The sequence below is a fragment of the Armigeres subalbatus genome, chromosome 3 (assembly GCF_024139115.2).
Source record: "Armigeres subalbatus isolate Guangzhou_Male chromosome 3, GZ_Asu_2, whole genome shotgun sequence".
NCBI lineage: Eukaryota > Metazoa > Arthropoda > Insecta > Diptera > Culicidae > Armigeres > Armigeres subalbatus.
This window is the reverse complement of record NC_085141.1, coordinates 305,610,144-305,635,199: the sequence shown is the minus strand read 5'-3', so window position 1 is coordinate 305,635,199 and position 25,056 is coordinate 305,610,144. Positions and strand designations below refer to the sequence as shown.

The 25,056-nt window shown below is 45.7% G+C and overlaps 2 protein-coding genes across 5 annotated transcripts in view; one reads left to right on the top strand and one right to left on the bottom strand.

Annotated features, from left to right (window-relative positions):
- Positions 1–25,056, bottom strand: part of LOC134225108 (igLON family member 5-like) — a 379,522-nt gene that overhangs the window by 173,882 nt on the left and 180,584 nt on the right. The gene's annotated exons all lie outside the window — the stretch shown is intronic.
- LOC134219722 (secreted protein C-like) lies at positions 1,509–20,431 on the top strand (the record flags this gene model as incomplete). Its single annotated transcript, XM_062698560.1, has 2 exons — positions 1,509–1,562; positions 19,586–20,431. Coding segments are annotated over exons 1-2 (900 nt in total), but the record flags the coding sequence as incomplete, so codon positions are not given.

The following is a 25,056-nucleotide window of genomic DNA, read 5'->3' as shown; positions in this document are numbered from 1 at the left end:
AAATACACGGAAATTTTTTTTTGTTAACTATATGTGAAAATTGTGAAATGTTTGAAATGTCATAACTTTTTTGTTTATTAGTTTACCAGCACCAAATTTTTATGGTAAATAGCTAATATAATGGACCGTTTTCCCTAAAAAAATTACGTTCGAAAAAAGATAGGGTTTTGAGATATGTGAGTTTTTGTGACAAAAATGATATTTTAAAGGCAAAAATTTTTTTTTACTGTGCACATTTTCTTAAGAATCACCATTTAGTTGTCTAACTTTGCTGAAAAAATCATAACAATCGAACATTCCGTTTTTGCTGTGCAGCTTTTTAAATATTTTTGAACCATTTTCACATACACCCTTTTGAAAAGTTAGTCGTGACTCAATATGAAGATTTGATATCGAAAAATGACGATTTAGATGAAATTGAAAAACTGTGCAAAGTTTCAACTCAATAGAAAATCATGAATTAAAAATTTTCTTAAATTTTGATGCTGTTGCTTGGAATCGCTCTACTGTTCCTCGAGTGCTCCGATAGTTCGAATGAAGCGAAAACGCAAACTAGAACCATTACTTCTGACAGACGTTCCAATCGATGTCCACGATGAAGAGGATTTAGACCTCGGTGAACGGTCGATATCTATTTTCTCAGTACGTCGATTTTCAATTTTCCCTGAACCAGAATGACCAATGCACGAACTATCCGCTATTCCAGCTACTGCAGCGCTACGCCAAGTCTCAAGCCGATTTGAACGCCCTGTGTCGGAAGTACAAAGTGCTGGTCACCGAACAGTAGATAATGCGGGACAAAACATTGATCGCGACGAATACATTAAGTGACGGGAAGAAAAAATAGCCGGGAAGGTAAGTCACGGTTTAGTTTAGATTTAGTTTGTTTTTGATACAAAAGAATTTGTATCGATTGTTAATTTTGGAAGCTCACATACACCACACCAACAAACCATCTTATATACATTTTATCCTTTCCGCAGCGCTGCAGTTCTCCAGCAATCCACTGAGTTCAGCTGCAGTCTGAAGGATTCGATGAAGCAGTTGTGCTCCCAGTGTGACCCATCCTCGGACCCATCCACGTACGAAGTAATCGCAACCCGAAAAATCTACGAGACTCAAGGCCTTCATCCACTGCTCTGCATTCTTCCACCCAATGCGCCCGTGTTACTAAATCCTACGTTTGATCCGTCCCAACTGGTCGCCCCAATTAAATTTCCATTATGTTCGCACTCCGACATCACCGACAAGCGCTTCTCAACGGACGCTCGTAGTATGAAGGTGAAGTTGGCTGCCACCCAACTAAGCATCACAACCAGGCACAATCATCTGTTTGTATGCTGTTAAACGTCCTGCGAAGTCCTATCGGGATCGCAAACAGGGCGACCACACTGGTACAACTGCCCATCGAGGGATAATGGATCGGCTGCTGCTGACGATAAGAAAACGAAACGAATTTCTCGAACAGCTGAAACTGGACACGATCCGCGCGATTGAACCGGGTGAACATGAACCTCTCGGTCGTTCAGGAGGAGAAGCGAGTGGTTGTGGACAGCGATGGGGTAGGGGAAACTGGACACACATGATCCCCGGGGTCACATGATTCCCCTGTTTTCTCGAAAACTAATCACATTTTCATACCAGTGATATATTCAAACGAATCCGTTAGATAGAGTATTAAATCTGAGTAACATTTGATATTAGTTACTTTATGTATATGAGTTTTAGAGAGGTTTTATTATTTAAGCATTCTCAATCCTTTTTTTTCTTCAAAGGAGAAAAGTTTAATAACTTTTAATATGTCCAACCAAAACGTACCAAATGTTTACTGGACAAAGTTTTATTATTGTAGAATTGAATAAATTCACTTAATTAACTATTGCTTATTTTCCATTGAATACAAAAACAAAACTAGTTAAAAAGTATCAATAATTTTAATTTCTCTTTAATTTTGTCAATCAGACAATACACGCGCAATTTGAATTTCTCAATAGGCTTATTTCATTAACCAAAAAAAAGTGTAGTTGAACATGAACATACTTAGTTTTGATTAGTTTTATTAAATGCATTTTAACATTATTTTCAATGAAAAAGAGTGTAAATTAGGCTTTGAAAATACTCAACAAATCACAGGGCTTAAGACCAGTATTGTTCGATCTGGTATTAATTTTTTTCCGTTTGAACTAGGAGAAGTTTGCTTACAATCACCATTTATTTGTAAATCTTCTTAGAGAATGTTTAATAATAGGCTCATTCAACATCTTTTGTTCAGTCGTTTAAGAGAGATTGCATTTGTGTAATAATAACACGCACTACAAAAATGATTATGTGTGACAGTAGCATATTGATGTATGAAGTCATCAACCTGGTATGATTACGGTTGTGGTATTGATAGTAGTCCGACGATCTCGATGTACCGTCGTCGGGAGAGGCGATGGGTCAAATAGGGGTGAGAATGGGTCACTGTTTCAGCTACTTAGAATGCTTGTAGAAGAGATTGAATGCATCTGAGGACAAGAAGACCAAAATATAAGAGTTTTTGGAACAAATTTGCTCTACTACCTCTAGACTGCCGGTGAGAACGATGACCGATTATCACCCTCAGACCCATTGTCACACTCTTTTTTTATTGGTCCCAAAACAGGTACTCAGGAATATTTACCATTGGCCATGGCATTTGCAGTGTGGCCAATTTTCAGAGATTTAATAGAATAATAAGATTCTAAAATTACAAAGATATATTTATGTATCGATCAACCATTTTTGATATCATAACTGTATCAATCACAAAGAGAGATCCTCTTGGGAACATCATGGTTGTCGTGATATGACTATAGTCTTACTGTCTTTTAGTGGAGTCTTTTAGTGGAGTGAATGGTTTACAGATAAACCATCATCACCATGCAAATTTTGTTGCTATAGCAGACCTTCTATCTTTCACTATTACTCTATCCGAGAACTAAAATACTTGCCTTGCTTAATACTAACAATATTTAATTTTCGCACGACTAATATTACGGCAGACTATGAAGAATTGTTAGGATTTGAGGCTAGACTAATTCAACCTTTCATTAGACTTGGAAGAACCTAAACATGTTCAGCTCATAAAGGGATCAATTTCCCCCTATATGGGGATCAAGTCTCCCGCAAGTTTTGAAAATGCCAAAATTTCTATCTTTCAGCAAAATCGATTTTTTGGTAACTTTAACTCGACTTTAATGATCAAATAATTGCTTCCAATGACGTTTTTAAATAGCTTATTAAATTCTTTATCAAGTCCATCAAGAAGCTTGCAAATCTGTGCATGTTACATCGAGAAATATGCTAAACAAAAAGTGGGGATCATGTGTGTCCAGTTTCCCTATAGACATCTTTCGATTGCGGAAGATCGGTACGTGTCAGTACTTGACAGGGTTTGCTTCCGATCAACTATCAGATCAAGAAAAAAATGAAATAAATGCTATTAATGCTTCCAAAAATACTGTATGATCATTTTTTAGTTCAAATTTGATTTTCAATTGAAAGCTTAAAAATATTCATATGTAGAAAAGTAAGTATTTCATAACGAAACTTATGAAATTTCATAAGGTTAACCAATGAAAATTTTAAGGTAACTTTAAGATAAACATAATGCTTCATTATAGCTTCAATTCATTTCAGGTTCATCCAGTTCCATAAGACAACCTTATGATTTTCATTGTATTTTCTTGTGGCGAAATTTCATAAGGCAAGTTAATGAACTTCGAAAGGTTTTTTTCGGCAGTGTACGGTATGCAGACTATCCGGTCCGATGACCGATCAAAACATTTCCTCCCTTCCTACCTGAGCGATCATGTCGCCGATGACGATTTTGACGTCCCGCAGTGGGCATCCATCGTATGTCTGCTCCAGCTGTGCGTAGAACGCTTCTTTCTCATTGTCGGGTCTTCCCTCGCGTGGGCAGTGCACGTTGATGATGCTTATAGTTGAAAAAACGGCCTTTCATCCTCAGCTTGCACATCCTTGCATTGTTTGGCTACCACCTAATCACGCGTTGGTGCATCTTGCCCAGCACTATGAAACCGATTCCCAGCTCGTTGGTGGTGCCACAGCTTTGGTAGAAGGTAGCCGCTCGATGCCCGCTTGTCCACACTTTCTGCCCTGTCCAGCAAATCACCTGCAGCGCCACGACATTGAAGTTGCGGGGATGCCCTCCTATCTCGTCGGAGGGCCGTCATGTCAGGTCTGTTTAGCGTTTATTTGCTCATATGATACATCAACAGGCTGTATTGGTCCCAATGATGCTTACTTATAATTAATTACAAAATGCGAAATTACATTATATGGTCAAGTATCATTATCAACTATTTTCTAAAAAAAGTACAGAGCCTTTAGCAAATTAATTGACGGGACAAGTAAAAATCAAAAAGAGATGCAACTCTGTTCTTATTTACATTACATCCCCCACTGGGACATTTCCGCCTCGCAGCTTAGTGTGCATTAAGCTCTTCCACAGTCACTAACTGCGAGGTTTCTAAGCCAAGTTACCATTTTTGCATTCGTATATCATGAGGCTAACACGATGATACTTTTATGCCCAGGGAAGTCGAGACAATTTCCAATTCGAAAATTGTCTAGACCGGCACCGGGAATCGAACCCAGCCACCCTCAGCATGGTCTTGCTTTGTAGCCGCGCATCTTACCGCACGGCTAAGGAGGGCCCCATGCAACTCTGTTGAATAGTCTTTGAAAACCGCCGATAGCACCGAACACACCGTAGTTCGCTCGGTGCACTGAGACTCTGAACATCGAATTATTCCTAAGGGATCGGGGTTGCAAGTGGACGTGGTAGTTGATTTGTTCCAGAAGAGAAGGGAAGTCGAGTCGTACTTGTAGTAGACCTCCTATCAGTAATGCCCTCGTTGTGTTTCGGCGGACGGAAAGGGGTACCAGATCAATCAAACGGCAACGGCTTTGATAGCTTGGAAAACGGAAAGGGTTTTGCCACGGTAATCTGCGCAATGCGAATCTCAGAAAACGACGCTGGACGGATTCAATCCTTTCGGCGCCGTTATTATAGTGTGGAGACCAGACGACCGAGCAGTACTCCAGAACGGAACGAGTTAGGGAACAGTACAACGACTTTAGACAGTCCAGCAATGTCCGTGAGTTCTTTGGCAATGCTGAAGATGAAACCCAAAACCTTTGATGCTTTGCTGACAACGTAGGAAACTCCCAGGTCCTTAGCTTGATTGACTCGTTCAAGTTCTGTGTCAACCAAAGTAATACTAGTGAATTATTGTTTCCCTTTTTCCGCGAGAAAGAGATTACCGAACGTTTAGATGGGTTAATCTCCATTCTGTTAAGCACGCACCAACTTGCAAAGGCATTCAGTTGGCGTTGCAGAGAGTGACAGTCTTCAATGGAACAAATTCGGAGAGACAGTTTGAGGTCGTCTGCGTAGCAAAGCCGTAGTCTCTTAATTGTCAGAATGGCATCGTTGAAATAGATCAAAACAATTAGTGGTCCCAGGTGATTACCCTGAGGAATGCCTGAGGTAGCGGGCTGCGACAGGTTAAATACGACTGAAACCACTAACTAGAGTGAACCACTGATTCCGAGGCGATCCAGTTTAGCAATAGCTATGCTGTGAATTAATTTGTCAAAGGCTGCTGTTAGGTCGGTATAAATAACGTCCTTTTGACTGCCCTTTTGTGATGGTCTGGCTGGCACTTGAAAAAGTTGTTCGAAGTGCTCGAACCAGCGTTTCAGCTGGTCAGTTGGGTCGGTCAATAACTGATCATTCGCGTCTTTCACAGGCATCGTTGCATTCATCTTTGCCCCGCTTAAGCGTCGTGAGATATCGTAGAGGAGGCGAATGTCCCCGGTTGCGGCGGCTCTCTCTCTTTCGTTGGCCAGAGATTCTGCCCACGCTCGCTTGTCCCGTCGACATGAGCGTTTTACTTCCTTCTCAAGAGCCGCGTATCGTTGACGGGCTAAGACGCTCGCTCCTCTGGTTTTCGATCGCTCTATCGCGGCTTTGGCTTCTCTTCGCTCCTCTATCTTTCTCCAGGTCTCATCGGTGATCCATTGTTTTCTCTGGGTGCGTAGTTCGCCCAGATTGTTCTCGCTGGTGGTGATGAAGGCATTCTTGATGGCGGTCCATTGGTCTTCCACGCTGCCACCTTCCGGAATATTTGCAGCACGCGTCTCCAGTTCTTCAACGAAGGACCGTTTCACCGTGGCATCTTCCAGTCGGCATGTGTTGCATCGTCGTCCAACTTTTTCCTCCTGCCGACGAATCCGCGCAATGCGCAGGCGTATTTCGCCGATGAGGAGGTGATGATCAGACGCGATATCGGAACTACGTTTATTCCGTATATCAAGAAGGCTTAGTTTCCATTTTCGGCTGATGCAGATGTGGTCGATTTGATTTTCTGTAAAGCCTTTACGGGAGACCCACGTGACCTTGTGAACCGGTCGATGAGGGAAGAGCGATCCCCCGATCACCATGTCGTTGTTACCACAAAATTCTGCGAACAGCTCTCCGTTTTCGCTCATTTCTCCGAGACCATGGCGTCCAATAATGCGCTCATGGTTCGAGTTGTCGGATCCGATCTTCGCATTGAAGTCGCCCAAACAGATCTTCATATCACCCTTCGGAATTCTATCTACGACGGCATTGAGTTGACTGTAGAAGTTCTCTTTGTCTTGCAGATCGGCAGCATCGGTTGGCGCATAACATTGGATTATAGTAAGGTTTCGGACCCGTGTTCTAAATCTGGCAACGATTATCCTTATAGGTTCCCACTTCATAAGCGCAGAGTGTGCCTGAGCGCTTAGTATGAAGCCAACTCCGCGATGCCGGGGAGCGTGTTCACCTCGTAAACCAGAGTATAGCAGAACTTGTCCCGACGGCGTTCTGTGTTCTCCAAAGTTTGGCCAACGGACTTCACTCAGTCCCAGGATCTCAAGCTTCATGCGGCGTGCCTCATTGGCAAGTTGTGCCAATTTACCCTGCTGGGCTAGGGTTAAAACGTTCCATGTTCCTATTCGTGTCCGTTGTTTCGCGCTAAGAGTCGTCGCCGTAAAATCAGTCCGTATTCTTTCATTTTCGGATTCTCGAACAAATTGATGTTTCGGGAACAGTAGGTTGTTGGCCCAAGGTTCCCTATCCACCGGGATGGGGTTGCCATCTTAGGTATAGCTACTGGGTAATAGCATTTCATACTCAGCCGCTGGATGCCAGAACAGACGCTGTTGGAGCCGCACCTCCTTGGTGAACAGACGCTTGGTCAGTCGGGTCAATTTGTTTAAAGTCCCACCCAACACCAGGACTAGGCTAGTGCGCTGTGAGCGGCACACGGTCGCTTTGATAGGGCCTGCTTGGGGACACATGCAGCTTTTTATAGAAGTTCAACAGAGCCCACTGTCGAACCCCACCACATCCTAGGCAGACCCCACAGGACGTACCCTCTCACTCTAGCTGATGTCAGAAGGACAACAGTGCCCAGGCTGCACTACCAGCCAAGTACGCAACCCTTGTCATCGGAAGACCCGTGGAAGCGTGAGTATTGGAACTTGTGAGGACCAGAGCTATGTTAGACGCCCCTTCCCGGATGTCAACTCACCATTTCGCAGTGGCGCACATCCGGAAAGAGATATCCATTGGAAGAATTCACCCAAGAAATTCCTGGGAGGTTGAAATCGCCGATCACAATCATTTCATCGGAGGCTTCCGCTTTTTCCAGAATAGTGGAAGCAGATTGACAATGAGTTTTAATAACGCTACGTTCGCTACGCGCGCAGAGGAACAATGTATGATCTCCGAATTCGATTGGTGTCCACAACTGTTCCAAGCAGTTCCATTCCTGATTCTCGATTGAGTTGGAGTGAAGTTTTTTATTAACAGCAACTGTAGCTTTTCGACTATTATTCGCAGACCGTTGATCGTTGCCAAATATCTGGCTGGAGAGCGTGCGTGAGTCCAACCATGTTTCAGTGAGAATCAGAAATTGCTATGCGATAGTTGTCAATCTTGCTGTTGATACCACCTACGTTCTGATAGTAGATAAGTACTTCATGATGGCGATCGGGTGTGCTAGTGCTTGAATACAGGATGGATAGCGTGGAGCTCCGATGACTGACAAGGCGGCTGAAATTCGAGTCGGTATCAGGTGGATGAGGGATTGGACTGTCATTGTACTTGCCTGTGCAAGCAGGCTGGAAGATCCCTGGTCTATCTCAGCTGTCAGGACCGAGGCGAATGTGAAAAACGCTGGCAGCATTAGGCGCGACTGAAGCCGAGGAACCGGAGGCTTCCAAAATACTTTTTACTATGCGTCTCGGTTGACAGGCGGCAAAAAATGGCAACAGATGACCGGTTAGTCTATCTGGTGAACCTTTCTGATGGTCACTGCTCGTGGGGTTGGTCGCGGAATGATTGGGTCTCAGATTTCGAATAGCGGCAGTCTTTGGCCATTTGACATCGTATTTCGAAAAATGTTTAGCAGGCTAGTTATTTGAGTTACGGCTGGAATCTGAAACGATTCAGAGAGCAAATCGATCACAGAGAAATAGTACTTGCCCAGAAATTGATTTTGGAAGGCCCCATCTCCGTACTCAGACACAGGACCGGGACGGCTGTTGGGCGTTGTCAGGAAAGGCTTGACTGTGTTGAGGGCATGGAGGACTTCCATAAGAGTTGTGGATTGGCGTCTCGGTGATCCAACGCAGATTGGTTCAGGTATTATTCGATTTCTTCTACAGTTAGGAATCCCAACGGGTCGTTGATCACGGATGATGGTTTTGGTCGCCAAAAATTTGCAGAAGCATTATCACCGGAGAATTCCCTGAACACTATTCCCTTTGGCCAGGTTGAGGTAGAGAGTGCTTTCTGTTTCAATTCCGCATTCATCGTGACTTTAAAAGAGACAAAGGAGAGCGTACTAACGTCTCTCCCTTTTACTACCAGTCTAGCTACTTGAATGTTTTCTGTACTTTAGCGTTTTTTTGCAAGATCAGTCACTTGCTCCAAAGAGACTTCGGGTGCGTTTCGCGAAAGACAGAGGATTCCTCCGGAAGTTCCTCTAGGAATTCCTCCAGAAGTTCCTTCAGGAATTCCTACGGAAGTTCCTTCAGCAAATCCTACGGAAGTTCCCCCAGGAATTCCTCCTGAAGTTCCTCCAGCAAATCCTACGGAAGTTCCTCCAGGAATTCCTACGGAAGTTCCTCCAGGAATTCCTACGGAAGTTCCTCCAGGAATTCCTACGGAAGTTCCTCCAGGAATTCCTACCGAAGTTCCTCCAGGAATTCCTACGGAAGTTCCTCCAGGAATTCCTACGGAAGTTCCTCCAGGAATTCCTACGGAAGTTCCTCCAGGAATTCCTACGGAAGTTCCTCCAGGAATTCCTACGGAAGTTCCTCCAGGAATTCCTACGGAAGTTCCTCCAGGAATTCCTACGGAAGTTCCTCCAGGAATTCCTACGGAAGTTCCTCCAGGAATTCCTACGGAAGTTCCTCCAGGAATTCCTACGGAAGTTCCTCCAGGAATTCCTACGGAAGTTCCTCCAGGAATTCCTACGGAAGTTTCTCCAGGAATTCCTACGGAAGTTCCTCCAGGAATTCCTACGGAAGTTCCTCCAGGAATTCCTACGGAAGTTCCTCCAGGAATTCCTACGGAAGTTCCTCCAGGAATTCCTCCGGAAGTTCCTCCAGGAATTCCTCCGGAAGTTCCTCCAGGAATTCCTCCGGAAGTTCCTCCAGGAATTCCTCCAGAAGTTCCTCCAGGAATTCCTCCAGAAGTTCCTCCAGAAATTCCTCCGAAAGTTCCTCCAGCAAATCCTACGGAAGTTCCTCCAGCAAATCCTACGGAAGTTCCTCCAGGAATTCCTACGGAAGTTTCTCCAGGAATTCCTACGGAAGTTTCTCCAGGAACTCCTACGGAAGTTCCTCCAGGAATTCCTACGGAAGTTCCTCCAGGAATTCCTCCGGAAGTTCCTCCAGGAATTCCTCCGGAAGTTCCTCCAGGAATTCCTCCGGAAGTTCCTCCAGGAATTCCTCCGGAAGTTCCTCCAGGAATTCCTCCGGAAGTTCCTCCAGGAATTCCTCCAGCTCCTCCAGGAATTCCTCCGGAAGTTCCTCCAGGAATTCCTCCGGAAGTTCCTCCAGGAATTCCTCCGGAAGTTCCTCCAGGAATTCCTCCGGAAGTTCCTCCAGGAATTCCTCCGGAAGTTCCTCCAGGAATTCCTCCGGAAGTTCCTCCAGGAATTCCTCCGGAAGTTCCTCCAGGAATTCCTCCGGAAGTTCCTCCAGGAATTCCTCCGGAAGTTCCTCCAGGAATTCCTCCGGAAGTTCCTCCAGGAATTCCTCCGGAAGTTCCTCCAGGAATTCCTCCGGAAGTTCCTCCAGGAATTCCTACGGAAGTTCCTCCAGGAATTCCTCCGGAAGTTCCTCCGGAAGTTCCTTCAGGAATTTCTCCGGAAGTTCCTCCAGGAATTCCTACGGAAGTTCCTCCAGGAATTCCTTCGGAAGTTCCTCCAGGAATTCCTTCGGAAGTTCCTCCAGGAATTCCTTCGGAAGTTCCTAAAGGAATTCCTACGGAAGTTCCTCCAGGAATTCCTACGGAAGTTCCTCCAGGAATTCCTCCGGAAGTTCCTCCAGGAATTCCTCCGGAAGTTCCTCCAGGAATTCCTCCGGAGGTTCTTCCAGGAATTTCTACGGAAGTTCCTCCAGGAATTCCTCCGGAAGTTCCTCCAGGAATTCCTTCGGAAGTTCCTCCAGGAATTCCTCCGGAAGTTCCTCCAGGAATTCCTCCGGAAGTTCCTCCAGGAATTCCTCCGGAAGTTCCTCCAGGAATTCCTCCGGAAGTTCCTCCAGGAATTCCTCCGGAAGTTCCTCCAGGAATTCCTCCGGAAGTTCCTCCAGGAATTCCTCCGGAAGTTCCTCCAGGAATTCCTCCGGAGGTTCATCCAGGAATTCCTCCGGAGGTTCATCCAGGAATTCCTCCGAAAGTTCCTCTGGAAGTTCCTCCAAGAATTCCTCCGGATGTTCCTCAAGGAATTCCTCCGGATGTTCCTCCAGGAATTCCTCCGGAAGTTCCTCCAGGAATTCCTCCAGGAATTTCTCCTGAAGTTCCTCCAGGAACTCCTTCGGAAGTTCCTCCAGGAAATCCTCCGAAAGTTCCTCCAGGAATTCCTACGGAAGTTCCTCCAGGAATTCCTACGGAAGTTCCTCCAGGAAATCCTCCGGAAGTTCCTCCAGGAATTCCTCCAAGAATTTCTCCGGAAGTTCCTCCAGGAATTCCTCCGGAAACAACAAAATTTACTCAAAATTTGGGTAGTTTTGTCTTTTATTCCCATGATTGTTGTCGAAACTAGAGCAAGATGCAAGCAGCACACCGGGGTAGTACGGCCCAAGGATGTTATCCATCATTTAGTAGTTTGTCAATAACTCATTACAAAAGCTGAATTTCAAAATGTGTTTTATGCACTAGTCCACGTGCGAAGGTTTTTCTACAACTCTGCCTAGTGGTTCGTTGTTTGATTTCCACTAGTAACGTAGTTATAGCTAGAATTTCAGTAACTTAGACTAAATGACAGGGTTTGCAGAAATCGCTCTCAATAGATAACGAACAACGATAAAAGAGAGGCAAAAACTGTTCCGAATCATAACAAGCCATGATAACAAATTTATCAAACTTGTATACAAGTGCGAAAAAACAGAATCGGATAAACAGCCCCCACAGAAAAATGGTGATTTTCGCTCCTTTCGTGTTGGTTACTGCACAGCTGTGTAGAACAAGTTGAAATGCATCATCAGAGCCAGTGCTCCCCACACTTGGAGCTTTCTAAAAGAAATTTATCATGGGGTATAATATCCCGAATCAGTCCTCTATCATGACAGCTTGCGAAAAAAGTTTCTCGCGGTATGCTACATATCGTATATGTATACAGAGATGATAAGTGAGAGACTTGCTCTTTCTCTTTAGGATTCAATCCCTGCTAAATGATAACAAAATTCCAACCATTTACTTTAAGTTACTATTCTTCCGTTATTAGTTGAATTCTTACAAAAAACTATTAGGCATAGTTGTAGAAAAACCTTTGCACTAGAAGTCCACCATACATCACATTTTGAAATCCAGCTTCTGGATTGGATTATTGACAAACTACTAAATGATCGAACGCAAATTACTAAATGATCGATAATATCCTTGGTTCGGCCCAACAAATCCAATTTGAATATAATCAAATTTCTCATTTTTTAGTTGATCAAAGTCCACTTTGGGTAAAAATAAACTTAGCTTCAGGGTAAATTGTTTGCATGTGATTAAAGGCAAACTACCTAAGTGGTAGAAAATTAAGACACTATAGGGTAAAAGTTCCCATAGTCGTGGGTGTTCCTATAGTTGCGGTAGTGTTATTTTCACATAACTAATGTATTAAACACAGCAACCCATGTGAATATTCAATTTGTTGACCTGTCATTAAGTGAAATAAAATAAAACAGGTTGGAAATCGCATCAAAATCGGTAAAGTATCACTAAAATACCTTATCTTTGTCTCTGCTTTGCACCAATAATTGCGGTAGTGTTCCCATAGTTGCGAGTATCATATGAAAACAATGGGATTCGCAACTATAGGAACACAAGTTAAAAAATACCGCAACTATTGGAACATTGCACCAATAATTGGAGGTATCATTTTAGGTAACAACGATGGATTCTACTGCGATTAGACCATTTTTAGATTGAAATATAATTGAGAAGCTTCCGAATAAATACTTCAGGTAAGCGAAATAAAGTACAGAAGTGGTGTGAACGAACAAATGGTGGTTCAACTAGCTTAGTTCCTCCACTATTGGGTCTTTTGCCCTAAACACTATAAATATAAATAGTATCTTTAGTAGAAAAGTCAATTTCCTTAAATTTGGATTATTGGCCCAAGGTACAGTTTCGAGTGAAAACAATCCACTTTCGGGTAGCTTTGTTTTTCTGTGAAGCCGCACCAATTAGCATTTGAAATCGTAGGAAAATGTTTGAATAATTCAATTATTGTTCTAGTGCTTCAAGACCCCAATGGTCTACTCCTTTCGCCAGAGTTAAAAACTTAAATCTGTAATACAGCGATCGTTTGGTAAATAAAAAACTTGTGTATTTTTTGTACCTAGTCAACATAGTGAAGCTTTGAAGTTACACGCCGCACAATCGTGTTGTAGTCGGATAATATGTTTCTTGAATGATCGTGCGTTATTCGGTGTAGGCAAATATATGCTCAAAAATCTCCAAAGGTACTTATAAAATATGACATGTAATGTCGGCACATCAGTACCTTGGTCTGTGCAGTTGACCGTGGAAGATCAGGTTTTTCGATTTGAGCCACAATCTGTCGACGGTATGGAAGGCACCACCATCCATCACCCCATACCATAATGCGATCGGATCGATCATCGAAGGGTCGATAATGATCACACAATAACGGTCCGTCTCGGTACCAAATTGAGTGGAACCGGCCCGGGCGCGGGGCACGCTGACTGATCGCAAAAGGGAGTCTCGGTACCATTCGGGTGGAATGTTTGAATACACAGCGCCACGGGTCCGGACCCGTCAAATACAGTGCACTGTTTGCTTTGTACGCACGCGCGGTGGACGGCGGAATAGTGATCAGATTGTGATGCCTATGCAAACAAACGGCGAACGGGTGAAGAAGGGCCCCCAAAATTGGAACTAGTTAGTAGCACACACGCATCCGATCGCCAGGTAGGTTCATGCAGTGACGGTCAATTGGCCATGTTAAATTTTCGGTAACCATAAATGGATATCGTCGAAAGTGGTTGCGTTACTGGTTTTGGAAGACCAATTTGATGAATGGTTATCAACAAGCACTTCGGTGTCCGTTGAAGCTTCGAAAGTGTCGACAACGGGGGTAACTTTTGACAACATTTGATAATGCTTTAAATGGAGGCGAGAAATGCTCGAGGCGGTTTGAAAGAAGTTTTTGTAGCCTCATATTTGTTTATGTAACTAAATGGAGATTATCATCAAATCGCAAATATATCAACATTTGCAAACGTTGGACGAAAAATAGCTGAAAGTTTTTTTTTTCAAGCAACCTAGGATTTTGTCAGTTGAAATAAGGTATTGGTATGTGTATAAAATGTTTCGAGTTCAAAATTATAGCCAACGCCACCATTGATTTATAACTATTTTCACAACGAAATAGGAATGGTAAAAGGCCTACAGCTAAAAGCCGACTTAATCCTCATCTCGCGTTTTTGATGGCTGTCGATCGACATAATTGAAAATCATGTTTTCAAACATACATGAACTGCACATAGAAGCGACGAAAAATTGTTTTCAAATTTGCTTAATTGTTGAGATTTGTTCCTCCTGAAATTGTTCCATTTCGAAATTGACGGCTTTACACAATAATTAATTCAAATAAAACTGTTTATTGATTTTTTTAGTGCAGAGTATATTTCCACTCACGAATACGTATGTACGAAAAATTGTGAAAAGGAAGGGTGCAAATTATCCATATTTCCATAACTCCATTAGTGGCACATAAAAACGAAGTAATGACTTTGACAAATGTGGGACAAATGATGGCGCGTAGCTGGAATGCTTTCGATCCTGCACAATTCTGTCTCCAAACAGATAGGGGTGAAAGCGAAGGAGTCATCGCATCATAATGGGGGAAACCCTTGCAGATTCTTACATTTCCTTCACGCATATTTAGGGGTGCGTTGTGGCTAAACTCCGTTCATGGACGTGTTCCAACATAGGAAAAAAAACTGCGCTCAATTTCTTTCAGCGAATCAATAAAACTATCGCCTCAACGACTTCGACTTCTTTGAATCGAAACGCTACCCATTAATCGCAATCAGATAAGAGGGGTGTCCTGCTGGCTTTCGAAATGTCCATTTTTGTTTACTGCCCTAGTCGCTTGCTCGACGACCATGTTTTTCCGACGCACTTGACACGTCAAGCGCCATCAAACCGTTTTCTGTGCAGTTCGCGATGCCCTAGTTTTTATACAATAAGCAACCGACGACCCTGATACTATCGTAATGCTTCCTAGAAACGAAAGAAGGAGACCATGTCCGGCTAACCCGGCACGGGCGGTATGTAGCATTGCGGTTCCGCCAGTGAACCACTCCTTCACTGAAATCGTCTTTCTTGTAGCTTAGTTGGTGTTCCCTTCCTAGATGTTTTTTTTTTCGCAGCTTTGTATCCATTGATATCGGTTGAAGAATGGACAAACAAGCAAACATAAATATCCATATTCAATAAATTCTGCGACAGAAGGGAACAGGGAATAGCTCGGATTATAGGGAGGCGAAGAAGAACATGACAATTTTCCTACTTAATGCTCGAACAAAGCACCATGACCCTCCACCAGTTGTTTCACATTAATAGTGCCAAATTAGCGATGAGAATATTCTAAAGGTGATAAAGGCCTTAGCTTTAATCGACAATAAAATATGGATTTTTCAAATTGAAATTCACATTAGTTTGCGGTTTATGTTGCAGTTACTCTGCCTTGTGTTTGCAGATTCAAACAATTGTCTACTTTAAACAAAGAACTTACATTTTCATGCACTTAATGATAACATACCGTGACCTGGAAAGAAAGAATAAGAAAAGAAGATTATTAAAAATATTTATTGAAAAGATTAAAACTTTCGAAATAGCGCAGTTTTATTTTCTAATGCATCAATTTTGCGGACAATGGTTGCTTAACCCTTATGCGGCCGACGGGGTACCCGTGTTCCTTTTTCAAATTCAAGTGGTGATATTTCAATGATTTTTTATAGCTGAAAGCTGAAACTCGGTGACATCTAAGAATTCCATAAAATGTAGCATCTGTGAGAAAATCACGTTGATACAGTGAGGAGGGACGTGGGGAGGGGCATCTGATTTTTATTACCACGTGGATGGCCGACAGGGTACCCGTGTTCCCATCAATTGATATTTTCATAACTTTAACAATTTTCAACCGATTTAGATAATTTTGACAGTTTTGGAAACAGAAACTCATAAACTTTTTGCCTTTTTTGTCAAGGTTTACAGCTTTTGTCTATGGTTATACAAGACATATTTGAAGTGAGGCTTAAGAGTCTACGCACGTAACCGAAGGATTATCAACCATTTTCAAATATATTACATGCTCATTGCGCTTCTTAGAATAGTCGGTGTTCACAGTATATATTCTGGGTCTCCAAAAACCCCTGGAGTAAGGCCTAAGTCATCCAAAAAATCCCTGGAATAAGATCTTATGGTCTGCTAACGTAACCAAAGGTCTATCGTGTAAAATCAAAAACGTTACATGCTCTTTATGGTGCTTAGCATATAATGCTTTCACAGTATATGTTCCGGGTCATCCAATGACCTTTTCTTAAAACATGTTTGCATTTCAAGTAGTTCTTGTTGCTGTCATTGATTCCAGGTAGTCTACGAACTCCATAAGTCAAGGTCTTCAGATCAATATCTGTAATGGAGGCAGTTAACGAAGAATAAACAAGTTGCGTGGCCCCTTCTTGGTATATGTTTGTATTCTAAGTAGTTCTTGTTGTTGTCGTGGGCTCTAGGTAGTCTACGAACTTCATAGATTCAAGGTCGGTGGATCAACCTCCGTAATGGAGGCAGTTATTGAAGAATAAACATATTTTGTGACTCCTTATTGGCATATGTTTGTTTATCATGTAGTTCTTGTTGTTGTCGTGAGTTCCAGGTAGTCTACGAACTCCATACAGTCAAGGTCTTCGGAACAATCTCCGTAATGGAGGCGTTTATTGAAGAATAAACAAGTTGCGTGACCCTTCTTGGTTTATGTTTGTATTCCAAGTAGTTCTTGTTGTTGTCGAGGACTCCAGGTAGTCTACGAACTCCATAGAGTCAAGGTATGGGGTTCGACCTTGGTAACGGAGGCAGTTATTGAAGAATAAACAAGTTGTGTGATGCCTTAATGAAATTTGTTTGTATTCTAAATAGTTCTTGTTGTCATAAGTTCCAGGTAGTCTACGAACTTCATAGAGTCAAGGTATGTGGATCAATCTTCGTAATAGAGGCAGTTATTGAAGAATAAACAAGTTTTGTGACCCCTTCTTGGTATATATTTGTATTTCAAGTACTTCTTGTTGTCGTGGGCTCCAGGTAGTCTACGAACTCCATAGATTCAAGATCTGTGGATCAACCTCCGTAATGGAGGCAGTTATTGAATAATAAACAAGTTGTGTGACGCCTTCATGGTATTTGTTTGTATTCTAAGTAGTTCTTGTTGTCATTGGTTCCAGGTAGTCTACGAACTGTGAGGGGCCCTCCTTAGCCGTGCGGTAAGACACGCGGCTACAAAGCAAGACCATGCTGAGGGTGGCTGGGTTCGATTCCCGGTGCCGGTCTAGACAATTTTCGGATTGTTTCCACTTCCCTGGGCATAAAAGTATCATCGTGTTAGCCTCATGATATACGAATGCAAAAATGGTAATTTGGCTTAGAAACCTTGCAGTTAATAACTGTGGAAGTGCTTAATGAACACTAAGCTGCGAGGCGGCTCTGCCCCAGTGTGGGAATGTTATGCCAATAAGAAGAAGAAGAAGAAGTCTACGAACTCCACACAGTCAAGGTCTGTGGATCAATCTTCGTAATGGAGGCAGTTATCGAAGAATAAACAAGTAGCGTGACCCCTTCTTGGTATATGTTTGTATTCCATGTAGTTCTTGTTGTTGTCGTGGGCTCCAGGTAGTCTACGAACTCCATAGAGTCAAGGTCGGTGGATCAACCTTCGTAATGGATGCATTTAGTGAAGAACAATTGGGAGGAGGGTAGCGGTTTTCCTACAATACCTTTTCCGAACTTAATCTATCACATGTTGTGCATATGCATAATCGAGTTTCAGACATAGTAATTAATGTCCACTCCGGGTGGCTTAATACCCGGAACATAGGCAATAAACTTTGAATGTACTGAACTCGAAAGGCGATCTCTCTTCGCTTATGTGGTCGGGTTGGGATCTGACGACCAACTGGCACAATCTCACACAACCCTACTTCATCGAGCGCCGTTGGTGATAAAGCAAGTGTGTAGGAGCCAGATAATACTAAATACTAAATACCCAATACTAAATACCCATGCAAATTTAAAGGCCTTTTCCAGGGTTTTCTTTGATGACCATGAACCTATGCAATGGACACAATCTATTATATGTTCCACAAAGGGTATGTAACACTTTTGAAAAAATCTGAAAGATCTGTGGTTACGCGTGTAGATCTTAAGGCCTTTTCCAGGGTTTTCTTGGATGACCATGAATATATGCAATAAAGGCGTTCTATTCTATGTACCAAAAGGGCATGCACCACTTTTGAAACAATTAAAAGATCTCTGGTTACGCGTGTAGACCTGAAGGCCTTTTCCAGGGTTTTCTTGGATGACCATGAACATATGCAATAAAGGCGCCAGAGGACTTATCCGAGAGATTTCTTCGATAGCGCAGAACATATGTAGTGATCACATTTGATTTCAAGATGCGCAAAGAGCATGTACCACTTTTGAGACAAGTTCATAGACCCATGGCTACGAGTGTAAACCTTAAGGCCTTACTCCAGAGATTTCTTGGATGACTCGGAACATATACTGTGAACGCATTCTATGCTAAGTACCATAAAGAGCATGTACCGTATTTGAATTTGTATAATAGGCCTTTGGTTACGCGAGTAGATCTTTAGGCTTTACTCCAGAGATTTCTCGGATGACTAAGACCTCATTTCAGGGATTTTTGCATTACTCGAAGCATATACTGTGAACACCTTCAATTCTAAGAAGCATAAAGAGCTTGTTGCATATTTGAAACTGGTTGAATGGCCTTTGGTTACGCGTGTAGACTCTTAAGCCTTACTTCAAAGATTTCTTGTAAAATCATGAGCAGAAGCTGTAAACCTTGACAATGGGCAAAAAGTATATGAGTTTCTGTTTCCAAAACTGTCAAAATTATCCAATCGGTTGAAAATTGTTGAAGTTATGAGAATATCAATTTATGGGAACACGGGTACCCTGTCGGCCATCCACGTGTGTTTTTTTTGTTGGCCGCATATCTAAGGGTTAATATTCTGGAGCAATAATTTTTCGATATCGGTCAATGCCCACGCATCTCCGTCGTACATCACCCACGCCCACTAACCTTCCCGATTTCATTGATGTTGCCTTCATACAAGGCGTCCGTAGTAGGTGATCGGCGTCAGCGTGAGTCGGCGTGAAATAATTTCAGGCTTCAGAAATTTTTCAATTTTTTTTTCACAAGTTTTTCCAGAAGCTCCAAGAATTCCTCCGAAGGTTCTTCCAGGAGTTCCTCCAGGAGTTTTTCCCTAAAATTCCTCCAGAAGTTCCTCTAGGAGTTCCTTTAGAAGTTCCTCCAGCAAATTCTCCAGAAGTTCCGTCGTAAGTAAGGAGTCCTTCCGTAAGGAGTCATCCGCAGGTTCCTCAAGAGATTGCTCCGAAAGTTCATCCAGCAACTCCAGGTTCCTATGAGAACTCCTCCGGAAGTTTTTTCAGGAATTCAAAAAAATTCTTCAGTAGTTCCTCCAGAAGTTCCTGCTGAAGATTTTGTAGTAGTTCCTCTTGGAGTTCTCTGGGAGTTCCTCTGGGAGTTCCTCTGGGAGTTCCTCCGGGAGTTCCTCCGGAAGCTCCTCCGGGAGTTCCTCCGGAAGCTCCTCCGGGAGTTCCTCCGGAAGCTCCTCCGGGAGTTCCTCCGGAAGCTCCTCCGGGAGTTCCTCCGGAAGCTCCTCCGGGAGTTCCTCCGGAAGCTCCTCCGGGAGTTCCTCCGGAAGCTCCTCCGGGAGTTCCTCCGGAAGCTCCTCCGGGAGTTCCTCCGGAAGCTCCTCCGGGAGTTCCTCCGGAAGCTCCTCCGGGAGTTCCTCCGGAAGCTCCTCCGGGAGTTCCTCCGGAAGCTCCTCCGGGAGTTCCTCCGGAAGCTCCTCCGGGAGTTCCTCCGGAAGCTCCTCCGGGAGTTCCTCCGGAAGCTCCTCCGGGAGTTCCTCCGGAAGCTCCTCCGGGAGTTCCTCCGGAAGCTCCTCCGGGAGTTCCTCCGGAAGCTCCTCCGGGAGTTCCTCCGGAAGCTCCTCCGGGAGTTCCTCCGGAAGCTCCTCCGGGAGTTCCTCCGGAAGCTCCTCCGGGAGTTCCTCCGGAAGCTCCTCCGGAAGCTCCTCCGGGAGTTCCTCCGGAAGCTCCTCCGGGAGTTCCTCCGGAAGCTCCTCCGGGAGTTCCTCCGGAAGCTCCTCCGGGAGTTCCTCCGGAAGCTCCTCCGGGAGTTCCTCCGGAAGCTCCTCCGGGAGTTCCTCCGGAAGCTCCTCCGGGAGTTCCTCCGGAAGCTCCTCCGGGAGTTCCTCCGGAAGCTCCTCCGGGAGTTCCTCCGGAAGCTCCTCCGGGAGTTCCTCCGGAAGCTCCTCCGGGAGTTCCTCCGGAAGCTCCTCCGGGAGTTCCTCCGAAGCTCCTCCGGGAGTTCCTCCGGAAGCTCCTCCGGGAGTTCCTCCGGAAGCTCCTCCGGGAGTTCCTCCGGAAGCTCCTCCGGGAGTTCCTCCGGAAGCTCCTCAGGGAGTTCCTCCGGAAGCTCCTCCGGGAGTTCCTCCGGAAGCTCCTCCGGGAGTTCCTCCGGAAGCTCCTCCGGAAGCTCCTCTGGGAGTTCCTCCGGAAGCTCCACCGGGAGTTCCTCCGGAAGCTCCTCCGGGAGTTCCTCCGGAAGCTCCTCCGGGAGTTCCTCCGGAAGCTCCTCCGGGAGTTCCTCCGGAAGCTCCTCCGTGAGTTCCTCCGGAAGTTCCTCCGTGAGTTCCTCCGGAAGTTCCTCCGGAAGCACCTCCGGAAGTTCCTCCGGAAGCTCCTCCGGGAGTTCCTCCGGAAGCTCCTCCGGGAGTTCCTCCGGAAGCTCCTCCGGGAGTTCCTCCGGGAGTTCCTCCGGAAGCTCCTCCGGGAGTTCCTCCGGAAGCTCCTCCGGGAGTTCCTCCGGAAGCTCCTCCGGGAGTTCCTCCGGAAGCTCCTCCGGGAGTTCCTCCGGAAGCTCCTCCGGGAGTTCCTCCGGAAGCTCCTCCGGGAGTTCCTCCGGAAGCTCCTCCGGAAGCTCCTCCGGGAGTTCCTCCGGAAGCTCCTCCGGGAGTTCCTCCGGAAGCTCCTCCGGGAGTTCCTCCGGAAGCTCCTCCGGGAGTTCCTCCGGAAGCTCCTGCGTGAGTTCACATGAAGCTCCTCCGGGAGTTCCTCCGGAAGCTCCTCCGGGAGTTCCTCCTGAAGCTCCTCCGGGAGTTCCTCCGAAGCTCCTCCGGAGTTCCTCCTGGAAGCTCCTCCGGGAGTTCCTCCTGAAGCTCCTCCGGGAGTTCCTCCGAAGCTCCTCCGGGAGTTCCTCCTGGAAGCTCCTCAGGAGTTCCTCCGGAAGCTCCTCCGGGAGTTCCTCCGGAAGCTCCTCCGGGAGTTCCTCCGGAAGCTCCTCCGGGAGTTCCTCCGGAAGCTCCTCCGGGAGTTCCTCCGGAAGCTCCTCCGGGAGTTCCTCCGGGAGTTCCTCCGGAAGCTCCTCCGGGAGTTCCTCCGGAAGCTCTTCCGGGAGTTCCTCCGGAAGCTCTTCCAGGAGTTCCTCCGGAAGCTCCTCCAGCAGTTCCTCCGGAAGCTCCTCCAGCAGTTCCCCCGGAAGCTCCTCCAGCAGTTCCTCCGGAAGCTCCTCCGGAACTTCCTCCCGAAGCTCCTCCGGGAGTTCCTCCGGAAGCTCCTCCGGGAGTTCCTCCGGAAGCTCCTCCGGGAGTTCCTCCGGAAGCTCCTCCGGGAGTTCCTCCGGAAGCTCCTCCGGGAGTTCCTCCGGAAGCTCCTTAAATTGATCCGGATGTTCCTCTAAGAGTTCCTCCAGGAGTTATTACGAAAGTTCCTCCTGTAGTTCCTCCAGGAGTTCCTCCGGAAGTTCCTCCAGGAGTTATCACGAAAGTTCCTCCTGTAGTTCCTCCGAAAGTTCCTCCAGGAGTTCCTCCGGAAGTTTCTCCAGAAGTTGATCCTCTGATAGTTCCTTCAGCGGTTCCTTCGGAAATTATTTCGGGAGTTCTTCCAGAAGTTCTGAAACTACATCGACAATATGCAATAGTGAGGCCAGACCAGGACACAAGAGACTCTCCGGCAATCCCAGGCGTCTTCCCTCGTAGGCGCGTTCGGCCAGCCGTGGCTTAGCCACCTTGGACGGCCGAGAGGGGAAATCCTCCTTTACGATTAAGGCCCGCGGCCTGAGGATTTGTCCGATGATAGACGATAAAATCCTTTGCAGTGTGCTGGACAGAAAGCAGTTTGTAAAGAAACGTAGGAAAAGAGGTCCTAAAGGACACAAAGGAATTAATTCCAAGTTCCATAGTACAGGATTGGGGATTACCTGTACACTTTTTCCCAGGAGCTCACACTAGCTTCCACTAGAAGGGGGGTTCACTTGGAATACTGCACTTTACTTCCACTTCACAGCACACGGACGCCTGATTGGCTATGGCTACTCTTTTACACCAAATTCCCTCCATATTTTCCGCTTATTTTTATTGCATTTTTCATCCAACATGACATTTGCAGAATCATGATGCCATGTTGGATATTTGAAAGCATCCTCATGTCTTTACAGCGGTACCAAACCCTAACGCTTCTGTGGTAGTTCTGCTGGTATTACACGAGAAACGTGAAGACTCCGAAACAAACAACAATATACCAAAACAAAAATTAACAATTTGTAACCAAACGGTTACAGTTCCTCCAGAAGTTTCTTCTGAAAATCCTTTATGAGTTCCTCTGGAAGTTCCTCCAGCAGCTTTTCCGGAAGTTTTTCCAGCACATCTTCCGAGTTCCTCCGGAAGCTCCTCCACGAATTACTCAGGGAGTTCCTCCGGGAGCTCCTACGGAAGCTCCTCCGGGAGCACATCTTCCGAATGTTCCTCCACGAGTTCCTCCGGAAGCTCCTCTACGAGCTCCTCAGGGAGTTCCTCCGGGAGCTCCTACGGAAGCTCCTCCGGGAGCTCCTAGGGAAGCTCCTCCGAGAGCTCCTACGGAAGCTCCTCCGAGAGCTCCTACGGAAGCTCCTCCGGGAGCTCCTACGGAAGCTCCTCCGAGAGCTCCTACGGAAGCTCCTCCGGGAGCTCCTACGGAAGCTCCTCCGGGAGCTCCTACGGAAGCTCCTCCGGGAGCTCCTACGGAAGCTCCTCCGGGAGCTCCTACGGAAGCTCCTCCGGGAGCTCCTACGGAAGCTCCTCCGGGAGCTCCTACGGAAGCTCCTCCGGGAGCTCCTACGGAAGCTCCTCCGGGAGCTCCTACGGAAGCTCCTCCGGGAGCTCCTACGGAAGCTCCTCCGGGAGCTCCTACGGAAGCTCCTCCGGGAGCTCCTACGGAAGCTCCTCCGGGAGCTCCTACGGTAGCTCCTCCGGGAGCTCCTACGGAAGCTCCTACGGAAGCTCCTCCTAGAGATCCTACGGAAGCTCCTCCGAGAGCTCCTACGGAAGCTCCTCCTAGAGATCCTACGGAAGCTCCTCCGAGAGCTCCTATGGAAGCTCCTCCGGGAGCTCCTACGGAAGCTCCTCCGGGAGCTCCTACGGAAGCTCCTCCGGGAGCTCCTACGGAATCTCCTCCAGGAGCTCCTACTGAAGCTCCTCCGGGAGCTCCTACGGAAGCTCCTCCGAGAGCTCCTATGGAAGCTCCTCCGGGAGCTCCTACGGAAGCTCCTTCTGGAGCTCCTCCGGAAGCTCCTACGGAATCTCCTCCAGGAGCTCCTACGGAAGATTCTCCGGGAGTTCCTCTGGAAGTTCCTTCAGGAGTTCCTCTGGAAGTTCCTCCAGTAGTTCGTTCTTAAGTTCCTCCAGGAGTTCCTCCGGAAGTTTCTCCAGAAGTTGATCCGGAAGTTCCTTCAGGAGTTCTTCCGGAAGTTCATCCTGGAGTTCCTCCAGTAATTCCTCCGGGAGTTCCTTCTCCTCTAGAAGTTCCCCCAGGAGTTCCTCCTAAAGTTCCTTCAGGAGCTCCTCCGGGAGTTCCTCCAGAAGGCCCTCCGCATGATTCTTCGGAAGTTCCTCCGAAAGATCCTCCAGAAGCTTCTCCGGAAGATCCTTCAGGAGTTCTTCCAGGATGTTCTTTGGGAGTTCCTCCAGGAGTTCTTCCGAAAGATCCTTCAGAAGTTTCTCCGGAATATCCTTCAGAAGTTCCTCCGGAAGTTCCTCCAAGACGTTCTTCGGGAGTTCCTCCAGGAGTTACTCCGGAAGATCCTTTAGGAGTTCCCACGGAAGTTCCCCTGCAAATTCTTTCAGGAATTCCTTTGAAAGTTCCTTCAGGAACTCCAGGTTCCTCTAAACGTTTCTCTGCATTTTTTCAGGAACTTCTTCGGAATCTCCTTCAGCAATTCACCAGAAGTTCTTCCAGCAATTCCTCCGGTTGCTGCTCATCAACCGGAAGCATTTCTTTCAGAAGCTCCTACAAGAATTCCACGGGAAACTCCTGCGAATGTTCCTCCGGAAATCCTTCCGAAAGAGTGTCCAGGAACTCTAGAAATTTTCCTAAAAATTCTTCCAGAAATTCACCGGAGAACTTAACAACGGGCAAATTGTGGCTGTCAATCCCATACGCATAACAAAGTTCAAGTAATTCTTGACTTCAAATTAATACCTGAACTGTAGAATTGTAAGTGAATGTAAGGGATGTTTCATCAAAAGCCATTTCCTACTATGCAAAGCAGAAATCAATCTTCCATCAGAAGGAGTTGATGAACCAATGCACCATGCGTCTCCATACGCTTGTATGCTTATACGTCGAACATGTTCAAAGCTTGTCCGAAAGTAATGAAATTACGAACTTGGTGTCTTCGACAAAGTTTTTCAGGAGAACTTTTGCCACAACTCTCGCGAAAACATATATACCTTGCATGTTGTAAAGTAGAAAAAAAAGTAATTTTTCATCTCACTTTTAGGGGGATTGATCAGTGAGCTGAATACCTCCAAAGAAGCGCATCGACTTTAAAACTTTGTTGTGGAAACGCTCTAAAAGAAATGAATCGACAAACTATCACCTTGCGCTTTCGGCGCCTTCCGTCATCGTTTATCTATTAC